At 44.6% G+C, this 14995-nt stretch overlaps 1 protein-coding gene across 2 annotated transcripts in view; it reads right to left on the bottom strand.

The window, feature by feature from the left end:
• Positions 1–14321, bottom strand: part of ccdc50a (coiled-coil domain containing 50a) — a 144941-nt gene extending 130620 nt beyond the window's left edge. For both annotated transcript variants that reach the window (XM_059961192.1, XM_059961195.1), the window contains exon 1: positions 14230–14321. In XM_059961192.1, coding sequence (XP_059817175.1) covers positions 14230–14278 — 49 coding nt within the window. In that variant the 5' untranslated portion in view covers positions 14279–14321. The remainder of the gene's footprint in view (positions 1–14229) is intronic.
• Between the last annotated feature and the right edge of the window lie 674 nt (positions 14322–14995).

Raw genomic sequence — 14995 nt, 5'->3', positions numbered from 1 at the left:
TAAAACATTTGCACAGTACTGTATATGGACTTTGATAAAATGTACTTCGAACTTTGAAAGAGTCACAGCCCTGTACTCTCCATTGAACAACATATATATGCTGGAGGATCTCGGTGGGTTGAGCAGCAGAGGGGGTGGAAAGGAATCACTGACTTTTATCAGTCAAATTCCTCTATTGGGACACAATCTAGTTTGGGTTTCAACCTGAAACATCAACAATTCCTTCCCCCTTCCACATATCAGAATCAGGTTTAGTATCACTGGCATATGTCATGACATTTGTTGATTTGTGACAGCAGTACACTGCAATACATAAAAATACTATAAATTACAAAAATCATATACACACGCATTTGATTCGTATGTGGTATGGAGTGGGGGGGGGGCACTGCACAGGATCGTAGCAATGAGAAGAGGTCCTGTCCTTAACGACGTGCTGCCTTTTTGAAGCTGCTCAACCCACTGTGTTCTTCCAGCAGATTGCGTGTTGCTCCTGATTCCAGCATATGCCCTTCACATACTGCTTACATATAACCCACAATGAATTATGTACAAAAGGTAAGACAATAAACAATACATTTACAATATTACACAAATAATACTTAAATATTAAAAACCCTTTTTCATTGCTGCCATCAGGATGGATATACATCCTGTTAAAATTTAGTTTTTATTATTATGTATTGCAACGTACTATTGCCTCAAAACAACAAATTTCATGACTTTTATCAGTGACAAGAAACCTGATTCTGATATGAAACCTACAAATAATACAGTGGATTAACAACACAGGAAATGACTGGCTGGAACTGACCGACTCAAATATACAACACAGAAATAACCCGTCAGAAACAATAACAGGAAACTGACCATGAGATCATCATTGCTGACGGTCTAATAATGAGAAAATTACCTCACAGCTGCCCCACGTCCGTCAATGCTCAACTCCGCTTTGAGACTCCCTTTCTGGTGGAGCTTGCATACTCTGTATTCCTGGTCTTCTGTACTGTGTTCATGTCACCAATTAGACAATTAAACATAGGAGCAGAATGAGGCCATTCAGCTCATTGAGCCTACTCCACCATTCCAACATGGCTGATTTATTATCCCCCTCAATCCCACCTTCTCCCCGTAACCTTTGACACATTGATGGTAAACTACCAAGTTCTGCTTTAATTATAACCAGTGACTTGGCCTCCACAGCCCCCTGTGGCAACGAATTCCACAGATACATCACACTCTGGCTAAAGAAATTCTTCCTCATCTCTGTTCTAAATGGACATCCTTCTATTCTGAAGCTGTACCCTCTAGTCCTACACTCCCCCACTATAGGCAACATCCTCTCCACATCCACTCTATCTAGGCAATTCAATATTCCACAGGTTTCAGTGAGACCTCCCCTCATTCTTCTGAACTCCAGTAAGTACAGGCCTAACAGCCACCAAATGTTCATGTTATCCCTTTCATCCCTAGAATCGTTATCATTAAACTCTGCTGGACCCTGTCCAATGCCAGCTCAAAACTGATCACAATATTCTGAGTGTGTTTTCACCAATGTCCATAAAGTCTCAATACTACATCCTTGATTTTATTTTCTAGTCCTCTTGAAATAAATACTAACATTGTATTTGTCTTCCTCACCACCAACTCAACCTGCAAATTAACATTTAGAGAATCCTACACAAGGACTCTCAAATCCCTTTGCACCTTGGATTTTTGAATTTTCTCCCCATTTAGAAAAATAGTGTACGCCTTTATTCACTGCAGCAAAGTGCATGACCATACACTTCCCGACACTATATTCCAGCTGCCACTTTTTTGCCCATTCTCCAATCTGTCTAAGTCCTTCTGCAGATTCTCTGCTTCTTTAACACTACCTGTATCATCTGCAACCTTGGCCACAAAGCTATCGACATCATTGACATACAACATAAAAGGAGCAGTTCCAAAACTGACCCCTATGGAACATTATTGTCACCCACAGCAACCAGAATAGGGTCCCTTTCTTCCCACTCTGTGCCTCCTGCCAATCAGCCAATGTTAGAATCTTTCCTGTAATCTTTCATCTTGTTAATCAGTCTCATGTGCAGTACCTTGTCAAAGGCTTTCTGAAAATCCACTGACTCTCCTTTGTCTATCCTGCCTGTTATTTTAGAAAAGAATTCAACAGATTTGTTAGGCAAGATTTCTCCTTAAAGAAACCATGTTAACTTTGGCCTATTTTTTCAAGTGCTTCCAAGTACAGTAGGCCCTCCTTATCTGTGGGGGATTGGTTCTGGCCCCCCCCCCCCCACCAGATACCAAAATTCGCAGATGCTCAAGTCCCTTATTTAACATGTATAAGTACGGTGGTCTTTAGGACCCAGCGGAACCCCAGACTTTATTTAACGTCTCCGTGCGGTGGACATTAGGACCTGGTGACGCAGCTCTGAATCCACAGTGTTTCTGTTCATGAAAATAATCACAATCGCGATTGAAAATAAGGTGGAAGTAATAACGCGATCGGAAAGAGGTGAAATCCCATCAGTCACTGGAAAAGCATTAGGCTACAGTCGGTCAACGATCGGAACAATTTTAAAGGAGAATGTGAAAGGCCCTGCCCCGATGAAAGCTACAATTATTATTAAGCAACGCAGTGGTTAAATTATTTAAGTGCGTATGTTTCTTGTGTTTTATATGCACAGAAAGGTAAAATATGTACTATATACTAAGAAAAACGTTTGACTAACTGACGCTAAATAATACCAGATGTACCTGTTCCGACTTCAAATCCGACTTAAAGACGGACTCAGGAATGGAACTCATTCATAACCTGGGGACTGCCTGTACTTTTAAGTCATTTCTAGATTACTTATAATACCAAAAACAATGTAAATGCTATGTACTATATAAATAGTTGTTATACTGTTTGTTTAGGGAATAATGACAAGAAAAAATAGTCTGTATATACTCAAGCAACAAGTGCTGGAGACAGAACTTCTGGGTTTTCCCGATCCGCGATTGGTTGAATCTGCGCATACGAAATCCACGGATAAGGAGGGCCAACTGTACACCAAAATCTCATCCGAACAATTGACTCCAACATCTTGCAAGTTGAGTCAGTGGTAAGGAAGACAAATGCAATGCTAGCATTGATTTTGAGGGACTGGAATATAAAATGACTTTTGTCCTGTACTCAGAAAGCCACATACTGAAGGATTGGACAAGCTGATTTGGACAATTGGAACACTTCCATTTCCTTAACTTCAGCTCACCATGAAGGAACAAAGGAAGAGAGAGCCAAGAAAGATCTGGTCTTTTCATAGAACATTGCATCACATTACAGGCCCTTCAGCCCGTGATCTTGTACCAACATATCAACCTACTCCAAGATCAATCTAACCCTTCCTACCTCCAATCACTTTTAAATTTTGCCCCTTGTACAAGCCATTTCAGCCCCGAGAAGTCTGGCTGTCTACTCTATTTATGCCTCTTATCATCTTGTGCATATTTATCAAGTCACCTCTCATCCCACTTCTCTCCAAAGAGAACATTACAGTACAGTACAGGATATTTGGCAGAATATTTAACTAAGATCAATCAACCCTTCCCTCCCACAGATACCTGCGTAATTCTTTTATCCATGTGCCTCCATTCTTAAATGTCCCTATTACTTTCTTTTACATCTGGTTCAACTTCTACCATCCTGGGATATATACGATGCTGGGAGCTAAACAAAGAAATGATTGTGGCCTTCAGGAAGGGGAGGTCGAGGAAACACACACCAGTCCTCGTCTAGGGATTGGAAGTAAAAGGGTGAGCAGTTTCAAGTTCCTGGGTGTCAACGTCTCTAAAGACCTATCCCGGGCCCAATATATTGATGCAATTACAGAGAATTGGAATCAGATTTAATATTACCACCTCATGTCATGAAATGTTGTTAACTTAGCAGCAGCAGTACAATAATATAGAAAGAAAGTAAATCAATTAAAGTATATATTTATGTATATTAAATAGTTAAAATTAAAAATAGTACAAAAACAGAAATAATAAAAAAAAGTGAGGTGGTGTTCATGGGTTCAATGTCCATTTAGGATGGTAGGAGGGAAGGAGATGTTCCTGAATCACTGAGTGTGTGCCTTCAGGCTTCTACACCTCCTTCCTGATTTTAACGATAAGAGGGCATGCCTGGGTGATGGAGGTCCTTAGAAATGGATGCTGCCTTTCTGAGGCACCACTCCTTTAAGCAACACACAGCAGACCAGACAGCATCTATGGAAAAGAGTACAGTCGACGTTTCAGGTCAAGTCCCTTCAGCAGATCTCCTTTAAGATGCCTTGAATACTACAGAGGCTAGCACCCAAGACGGAGCTGACTAATTTTTACAACTTTCTGAGCTTTGTTCGATCCTGTGCAGACAGAGATGCAGCCTGTCAGAAGGCACCACAGTGGCTCTATTTTATTCAGAGTTAGAAAAGACTTGGTATGTCACCAAAGACTCACACAAATTTCTACAGGTGTACCATAGAGAGCTTCAGAGCCTCTCCAACATCAAGGACATCTTCAAGAGGCAATGCCCCAAAGAGTTGGTATTTGCCATTAAGGACCCCCATCACACAGGGGGGACACATTTATATAAAATTATAAATGTGTACTGTAAACAGAAACTTGTAATCTGTTGGGATTATGCTTAGAATTCAAGTCAGCTCTTCTATGTATTTTGAAATGAATCTGAAACAAAAATGTAAACTCTGCAAATTTCGAACATACTCATTATTGGCTTACGTGATAGAAGATCAGCTTATGTGGCAATCTCCTCACCTGCCAGCTCTCTGGAATACTCCCACAGAACCCAGCCAGATTATTTTCAGTTTTCTTTTCGCTCAACCCCTATTCCTCTAAATCTCCAGTTACAAGTATTTCCCCTCAATACTAATGATCAGTTAGGCAGAGAGAGAGAATCTTAAACACAAGTGACTTTGCAGATGCTGGAAATCCAAGCAACACAAATAAAACACTGCAGGAGCTCAGCAGATCAGGCAGCATCTATGAAAATGAATAAACAGACAATGTTTCAGGACAAGACCCTTCATCAGGACTGGAAGGGGGGAAAGCGTAAAACAAAGATGTGGGGATGGGTGTTGGATGAAGGAAGATCCCGATGTAGTACCTGGTAAGGCTCAGAAAACCTGTGTCAACCAACTGATGAAAGTATTCAAGAACATTTTCAACTTATCACCGCTACAGGTGGAAGTTCCCACTTGATTCAAAAAGGCAGCAATTATACCAGTGCCTAAAAAGAAGAATCTGAGCTGTCTTAATGTCCATCACTCAGTAGCACTCACATCGACAGTGATGAAATGCTTTGAAAAGTTGGTCATGACTAGACTGAACTTCTGCCTTAGCAAGGTCCTGGACCCACTGCAATTTGCCGATCACCACAATAGGTCAACGGCAGATGCAATCTCAATGGCTCTTCACACGGCTTTAGACCACCTGGACAACACAAACACCTATGTCACGATGCCGTTCATCGACTATAGCTCAGCATTCAATACCATCATTCCCACAATTCTGATTGAGAAGTTACAGAACCTCTGCAATTGGATCCTCGACTTCCTAACCGGAAGATCACAATCTTGTGCAGTTTGGTGATAACATATCCTCCTTGCTAACAATCAACACTAGTGCAGCTCAGGGGTGTGTGCTTAGTCCACTGCTCTACACTCTCTATACCAAGGGTCGGCAACCCGCGGCTCCGGAGCCGCATGCGGCTCTTTCATCTCTGTGCTGCGGCTCCCCGTAGTTTGTTAGTTTTTGAAATGTAATTCGAAATTTGAAGATTATGGTGATCTTGTACAATCTAAATGACACGTTGTGGTGACCCCATTTCCTGGCACATCCGAACCGGCTCACAATTAGCCACCATTCCGGCTAAGGGAGATAGCCTACGGGGGGTTGTGAGTACGTGTCGTTTGGAGCATCCGCGCCCACGGGGACGGGTTGAGGGAGGCTTTAAATCAAGGCTGTTTAGTTCGAATAAAGTTACTTTTGACTGCAGTGTCTTTATTTTAGCGCAGCGTGTAGCACACCGCTACAACGTGTTTTTTATCGCTATTAATATACATCACCACTGCCAATGCCTGACACCCGCCAGTGCGCGCTTTCTTTTAATTCTTCGATCCAAGGTAGGCTACCTATGGAGTAACCTTCAACCCAACGTCTTTTTTTCGGAGTTCAAAATGTTTTTGTTGCATGCAGAAATGTAATTTCGTTTTCTCTGCAGGAGTTCATCAATTTCATAAATGCAACACATTGTAGTTTGTTTATACATAGCATAAAGGCAAAAAAACCCGTTGTATGCAGTGTTATTTCATTTTAAATGTCAAACGGGTTTTGTGGCTCCCAGTGTTTTCTTTTCTGTGGGAAATGGGTCCATATTGGCTCTTTCAGTGGTAAACGTTGCCGACTCCTGCTCTATACCCATGATTGGGTGGCGAAGCATAGCTCAAATTCCATCTATAAATTTGCAGATGATACAACCATGGGAGAAAGGAAAGGAGGAGAAGCACCGGGGAAGGTGATAGGCAGGTGAGGAGAAGAGGTAAGAGGCCAGAATGGAGAAAGGGGATTGGGGAAAAAAAAGAAAATAAAATACTGGAAGGAGAAATAAATGTTTACGACCTCACTTCAGTCTTAGAACATGAATATTATTGGCAACAACTAGCTATGGTCAAGTGTGGTGTCTTTCTCCACAGTCCATATGGTGACAAGGATCTTAGAATGATTAAGGTGGGGGCAGGGTGACAAGTTTTAGATGGAAGTCTCTGGATTTTCTGCTCTTGTGTGGTATATTTGAAAGAGCAACCTTTCAGTAAAAGAGTGAGAAGCTTTGGTAAAAGTGACAGACTTTTTACTTCAGGGATAAAGTCTGTCAGATTTATGGAATGGAAAGTTTTTTCCCTGCATAGAAATTCTCCTTAACGAAAGACCAGCATCTCAATTTCATAGCTCAGAATTCAGGTTTGAGGTTCATGGGCAGCATGGTCACTTGTGGTTACCACAATGTTTTATAGTACCAGCAACATGGGTTCAATTCCTGTTACCTTCTGTAAGGAGTTTGTACATTCTCCCTGTGAGTGCATGGGTTTCCTCCAGGTGCTCTGGTTTCTTCCCACAGTCCAAAGACGTACCAGTTGGCAGGCTAGAATTAAACCTGGGGGTTGCTGGGTGGCACTGCTCAAAAGTGCAGAAGGACCTATTCTACACTACATCCCAATAAATAAAATCTTCTTGCAGGTAGCCAGTAAACAAAGAAACACAATAGAATGCATGAAAAATCCCCACACTACAAACATACAATTGTGCAAACTTCAAAAAAGTAAACAAATAACACACCAAACATGAACCACAGAGTCGGCAAAATTGAGTCCATAGTCACGGAGACAGATCAGCATGAGGGAAATGCAGTTGGTCAAGGCTCCTGCACCTCGCACACTATGCTTGTAGTAAGAAGAGAAGGTCAGAAGCATGCAGACGGGATGGGAAATACCCATGTACTCATTACTTAAAATGCAGAGCCAAAATTCTGTATAAATTCCTGATTAATCAAACAAAACTTTAGAATATCTTACTATCGTTCCTTTCAGTTAGTCCTGATGAAGGGTCTCAGCCCGAAACGTCAACAGCGCTTCTCCCTATAGATGCTGCCTGGCCTGCTGTGTTCTACCAGCATTTTGTGTGCGTTGTTCTTTAGAATATCTATCCATCAACGGGATTCCTATTCTAGTTCACCTCTGTTCAATAACAAAAGCAACAATGTGCCAGGCAGGTTTAAGAACATCTGGAGGTTTGTGTGGTTCGGCTACCCGACAGCACAGTGAGGTAGAGCAGGATACTGGATCCATTTTGGACAAAAACTACTCTGCCCAATGGCAGAGGAATTTGCTAAGTCAGGCAGCAACAACGGAAATGAATAGCTGACCTTTCAATTTCCTTCCACAAATGCTGCCTGATTGGCTGAGTTCTTCCATCTTTTTCTGTGTTACCCCAAATTCCAGACCCACAGTCTCTGGTGTCTCGAGTCAGCACACTCATTTAGAGTCATCTAGCGATACAGCACAGAAACAGGTCCCTTAGCCCACCTAGTCCATCCCAAACTATTATTCTGCCTAATCCCACCCGGACCAGAGTCCTCCACACACCTTGTGTCCACTTACCTATCAGAACTTCACTAAATGTTGCAATTGAACCTGCATCCACCACTTCCAATAGCAGCTTGTTCCACATTCTCATCACGCTAAGTGAAGAAGTTTCCCCTCGTATTTCCCTTAAACATTTCATCTTTCACTGCTGGCTCTAGTCTCAACCAACCTCACCGGAAAATGCCTGCTTGCATTTAACCTACCTATACCCATCATAATTCCGTAATTCATAATTCTATCAACTGAGGGGCATTGATCGTGTGGATAGTCAGAAGCTTTTTCCCAGGGCTGAAATGGCTGACATATGGGGACGCATTATAAAGTGCTTGGAAGTGGGTACAGAGGGGATTTTGGGGTTAAGTTTTTCACACAGAGTGGTGGTTGAGCGGAATACACTGCCAACGATGGTGGTAGAGGCGGATACAATAGGGTCTTTTAAGAGACTCTTAGATAGGAACATGGAGTTTAGAAAAATATAGGGCTATGCAGTATGGAAATTCGAGGCAGTCAATGTTGCGGCCTTTTCTGTTCAAAAGAAGATATTCCCACATTCTCAATCTATCCTAATGGCTGCAGTACAAGTCCTGGAAAACCCTGTGAATTCCTTCCAGTGCAACCACACCATTCCTGTAATGTGGTGAGCCAACAGTACACAGTGCCTGAGCTATGGTCTAACCAGTATTGTTGACCTTCCTGCTGTTCTACCCTACACCACGAATAATGAAGGACAGCACACCTTATGTCTTCCAGACACTTTATTTGTTATTCTTTATGTCCAGGAATGGACATTTCTAAATGCCTTGGCTCTTCCTCAGCACTCAATGGCACTTTCAACATCTGTAGCGTAATGCTGTGTGGGATCACCATAACCCAACCATTACGAATGGTATGATGGCCCCACCCTCCTCTGATGTAATCTCACACAGCAATACAAAGGTATGATCCCAAATAAAGCCTGAATCGGAATTACAAAATTCACTTATTCAGAGGGTCAGCACAGAAGAGCTCCTTCCAGCCCCTCGAGTAGCGCCACTCAGCAACCCCCTATTTAACCCTCAGCACAGGACAATTCACAATGATCAAGTAGCCTACTAACTGATACATCTTTGGTCTGTGGGAGGAAAGCAGAGCAACCGAAGCCCTCCCCGCTTTCCACAGGGAGGATATACAGTCTCCTTACCAACAACGTTGGATTTGAACTCCAAACTCCAACGCTATCACTGGTATTATGAGGGGTACAGGTAAGGAGGCCTTTTCCACTGAGGTTGACTGAGACTAGAACTAGGAATCATAGGTTTAGGATGAAAGGTGAAATATTTAAGGAGAACCTGAGGGAGCACTACTTCATTCAGAGAATGTTGTGACCATGGAACGAGCTGCCAGCGGGACCGGTAAATACAGGTTTGATTTCAACAATTAAAAGGAATCTGGATAAATACATGGATGGGGGGTGTGAATGGAGGTCTATGGGTGGATGATGTGGACAGAATTAGAGTTTAACACTGACTAGATGAGCTGAAGGGCCTTTCTATGCTGCCGTATTCTATGATACCCATATTTTTCAGCTGAGCAAGGTGACTAAAGGGAAGATCACTGCAAGGACCAAGCAAATTAACCCAGGCTCTTCAACATGATAGGATGAACAAAAATACAAGTCAGGAAGTTGTTAGTCCACAAGATCATAAGATGTAGGAGCAAAATTAGGCCATATGGCCCATTGAGCCTGCTTCATTATTTCATAATGGCATAATTTCCCTCTCAGCCCCAATCTTCAGCCTTCTCCCCATATCCCTACATGCCCTGACCAAGCAAGAATCTATCAACCTCTGCCTTAAATATACATAAAAACTTGGCCTCCATAGCTGCCTGTGGCAAAGAATTCCACAGATTCACCATTCCTGGCTAAAGAAATTCCTTCTCATTGCTGTTCTAAAAGGATGCCCCTCTATTCTGAGGCTGTTCCCCTGGTCTTAGACTCTCCCATTATTGAAAACATCCTCTCCACATCCACTCTATCAAGGTCTTTCACTCTTCAATAAGTTTCAATCAGGTCCCCTCTTATTCTTCTGAATTCATATGAAAACAGGCCCAGAGACATCAAACACTCTTCATATAACAAGCCATTCAATTCTGGAATTATTTTCGTGAACCTCCTTTCAACTCCTTGCCGGCCCCCTAGGCCTGAGTCAACGTAGTAGTAGTCCTTTCAATTCTCTCCAGTTTCAGCACATCCTTTCTAAGGTAGGGACCCAAACCTGCTCACAATATTCCAAAGGAGGTTTCACCAGTGCTTTGTAAGTTTATTTGCCTTGTTTATACTACTTGAGTTAAAGTAGACACATCTCAAACCATCTGGATGACAGCATCTTTACTCTATCATCTGCTTATCCTTCCTCACAAACTCTCCACTTGTGCGCCAACTGCCCCATTCTCTGCCTCTTCACTTTGGTCCCCATTCCCTTGTAAATCTAATTTAAACCCTCCCCAACAACATTAGGAAACCTCCCTGCCAGGTTACTGGATATCCTCCAGTTCAGGTGCAACCCATCCCACTTGTACAGGGCATCCCTTCCCCAGAAAATATTCCAACGATCCCGGAACTTGAAACCCCCCCCAGACCACCTTCTCAGCCACTCGTTCATCTGCACTACCTTCCTATCCTGACCTTCACTAGCTTGTGGCACCGGGAGTAATCCAGAGATTACCACCTTGGAGGTCCTGCTCTTCAACCTCCTTCCTAACTCCCTCAACTTACTGCACAGGACCTCTACCTCTTTCCTGCCTATGTCACTGGTGCCAACATGTACCATGACCTCTGGCTGCTCACCCTCCCCTTCAAGAACATTCTGCAGCTGCTCAGAGACATCCTGGACCGAGGCACTCAGGAGGCAACACACAATCCTGGCGTCTCTTTTGCTGCTGCAGAATCTCCTTTCTGTCCCCCTCGATATCGAGACCCCTATGACTATTGCTCTGCCTGACTTCACCCTCAGAGCTGACCACAGTGCTATTGGTCTGGCTGCTGCTGCCTTGCCCAGATAGGTCATCAGTATGCAAAGGGGGATACCTGTTGCTGAGGGGAATGGCCCCAGAGGGACCCTGCACCAACTTCCTTCTCCCTTTACCTTCCCTGGTGTTCACCCATCCACTTCCTGAATTCTGCACCCTGGGTGTAGCCACCTGCTTAAAGTTGTACCTATCAAACGCTCTGACTCCCAGATGACCCCAAGTTCATCTAACTCCAGCTCCAGCAGCTTAATGCAGTCTTTCATGAGCTGGAGTTGGCCTGTACTGTGCAATGGGCAACTAAGACCAAATCTTCTAACCGGTGTCTTTGGCCTCAGCCTCTTCTCATTGAAACCTCGAGTCAAAGCCTGACGCTCCCACTCTCCCTGCTGGTCCACTCCCAACAGTGGCCGCCCACTTGCCCCTCTGTATTTCTACTTAATTCACAGTGCTCTGCTTCCGATGCTGATGGGGCCTCTGGGTTGTCCGAACACCCGTGAAGCTCTGCACTGGCTCCTTAACCCCTTCCCCCTTCCTGACTGTCACTCAGCTTCCTGTGTCCTGCACCTCGGGTATAACTACCCCTCAGCCTCCCGAATGATCCAGAGTTCATCCGGTTCCAGCTCAAACTGCTCAACACGGAGTGTTAGAAGCTGTAGCTGTCAGGGTCGCTGCAGGTCTCCCTGCCTTCCCACATCCTGCAAGAGGAACATTTCACTACCCTGCCTGTCATTTCTACCTAGATGAGCAACAATAAAGAGAATGAAAGAACTTGAGGTTTTCTTTCCTTGCTTTCTCTCAGTGAAGCCTTGAAGAGGTAAAGCCTTAAGATCACCACTCCCACGACGTCCACTCAGATGATAGTCGCCATGCCTTCCTTTAATTTGCTCTTTCTAACTAATCCCAAATGCCGAAACGCTGGTCAAAGCTCTATTACACTGCCATGAACCACTCCTGCCTTTTATCCTCAGGCAGTGAACCTGATTGAAGTCCTTTTCTCTCCAAACTTCCAATGTCTGGAGTGGACGCCAGTCAAAGCTCTTGTTCCTGTAATGTGACCCTTCAACAAGGGACTTTACACCTCTGATTTCCGAATGTTAACCCCATCTGTGCAAGCTGTACACTAACTGAGCCCTACTAAAACATTTTGCTGCATACATTTTATTTTTGGATGGTTATGAGGAAGCGTGAGGGAGAGACGTTAGGTCTGGGTTTCCCAAACAAATTTTTCCACAACCACAGAAAGCCATCTGGATCATTTCAAAATAAATTCATTATCAAAGTACTTATATGTTACCATAGTTCCTGAAGTTATTTTAGCTGGGGGGAGGGAGTGGGGATAAGCTCCCACCACCAAATAATTGCTCCTAATGGCATGCGACTCAAATAGCCTCTGACAGTAGAAACTGTAGAACCGTTTCTACTGACAGGAGAAGGGGTAAAGGCAGTTAGTGTCACCTTAAAACCAGCTTGGGCTTGTCAGCCGTGGTTGGCAGCTCATCTAGGAGAAGCAAGACTCTGGCCTCAAACCTCTGCTGCTTTGTGGCTGCACTCACTCATGGGGAAGGTTTCCCTGAGGAAAAATCTGAAGGTGGAGTCTATCAGGCAGTCCTATGTTGAGTTCCACATTGAGTGGCAATTCCTGTGACACCGCTGGCGCCAAACTGTATCAGTCTCCAATGTTCCTTTGGATTCATCTGTTACGTGGAGGAGCGGAGCTTGCTGCATGGGCAACAGCTTGCTCTCCATATCGTACTGCCCTGGCTTGTGTATCACGTAGACAGCTAGGACGCAACATTCATGGCCAACCCTGACGAACGGAGGGCCTGTAAGCACTAGTCTTCAAGGTCAAAACTGGAAACAAATTTGTGAAAAATGACAGCATGCAATTATCACATTTTGATAACAAACTGCCCCATATTTAACTGGGTTACTGCGTCAGAACAGCTGATGTCTCAGGCAGATTCTGTCCTTTAACACAACTGTAACCAATTGAAATAAGCTTCAAGTTCAAGTTCAGTTTATTGTTAGCCGATACACATGAACATCATCAAATGAGACAAAACTCCTCCAGATCAAGGGGTACAACACAGTACATATAACTCACACATATGAAGTAATTTTACCACAAATAATAAGGTGCACACGTTAAGAAGTAAACTGCATAACACATGACGCTACTGGTGCTTCATACGTAATGAGATTGGGTGGTGGCAGAGAGTTCCGTCTCATGGCCCGGAGGAAGAAGCTGTTTGCTGTTCTAACAGTCCTTGTCCTCATGCTCCAGTACCTCCGGCCTGATGTTGGCGGGGGGGGGGGGGGGTTCAATCAGATTGCTAGACAGATGGAGGGGATCAGTAACAATGCTGAGGGCCCTGCATACACAGCATTCCTGGCAGGTATCTCTGTTGGGTAAGGACATCCTGTTGGATGTGACCAGCAGAAGCCCACATTTGGCTTGTGCAAGACCTCCCACATGCCAACATGACAACCGGACACTCTGCCAGGTGCGTGAGACGGGAGTCACCTACATGATGAGCCCAGACACGAACACTGATTGTATCCCTATAACAGATAACACGTCCAGTTCTAGATTGTAAAAAATCCTCAGACATTTGGCAAATTTGAGCCGATATTTTGTCCTGGCCTGTAGGAGGGTGGGGAAAGAAGGGAGGCCGAGGATACAAGTGGCAGAGGGCAAGGGGACGGGCTGATGGAAGGAGAGGGAATGAGGGCGAGGCCAGGTGGTACTGGGGGAGACAGGCAGAGGGGTGAGGACGAGGGCAAGAAAAAACTGAGAAGGGGTTGAGATGTGGGGAGACAGAGCCAGGGTGGCAAAGATAGGGAGGAGGATCGGGAAAGTGGGGGATTCGGGCAGAAGGAGACCGTGGGAGGACAGGGAAAATGGAGTGAGGAGAAACGGGGGGTGGGGGAAAGAGGGATCGTGGTGGGGAAATAGTGACCGGCGGACGAGGAGGGAGGACCTGGGGGTGAGTGTGTGATGTGAGGTGAGGTAGAGGGGGCAATGGATAGCTCCTACCTGCATTGACAGCGGGCAGACTGCTCTGATCGATGCCCAACTCCGCCATGGCGCCGCACACCACCGTCAGCCCGTGCGCGGCCCCGCCTCTTTCTGCCCCTCCGCCCCCTCCCTCCGAACGTGCCTCCCAGGCATGCGCTTCGCAACGCTCGGCTCCCTGCCGGCCCTCCGGTGCCGGCAGCTCCGAAAGCGCATGCGTCTTCTCCCGTCAGCCGGCCGGGGCGGCCAGAAGAGCCTCATAATAAGAAACGACGACTGCACTTTTTTTCCCACTGGGCTGCTGAGTTCCTCCAGCATTTTGTGTGTTGCTCGGATTTCTGCATCTGCAGGTTTTCTTTTGTTTGTGAACCTAATAATAATTTGTTTATAGATACAAGCGATATAGTTCAAAGTGCTTTACAACGGGATAAAGTGCAAGAGTGAAAATAAAAGTGAAGTGGAGAGAGTGGGCAGTTTCAAGTTCCTGGAATATCAAGATCTGTGAGGATCTAACCTGGTCCCAACATATCGATGCAGCCGTAAAGAAGGCAAGACAGGCGTTTGAGGAGATTTGCTTTGTCAACTAAAATAAGCAAAAACTTCTATAAATGCAGAGCATTTTTGACAGGCTGAATCACTGTCTGGTGTAGGCTACTTCGCAGGACCGAATTAAGCTACAGAAAGTCTTTAATTTAATCAGGTCCACCTTGGGTACCAGCCTCCACAGTACACAAGACATCTTCAAGGAGCCGTGCCTCAGAAAGGCAACATCCATTGGTAAGGACTC

This window comes from Hypanus sabinus, unplaced genomic scaffold (genome assembly GCF_030144855.1).
Source record: "Hypanus sabinus isolate sHypSab1 unplaced genomic scaffold, sHypSab1.hap1 scaffold_410, whole genome shotgun sequence".
Taxonomy (NCBI): Eukaryota; Metazoa; Chordata; class Chondrichthyes; order Myliobatiformes; family Dasyatidae; genus Hypanus; species Hypanus sabinus.
The sequence above is the reverse complement of the archived record's forward strand: the minus strand, read 5'-3'. Positions and strand labels throughout refer to the sequence as shown.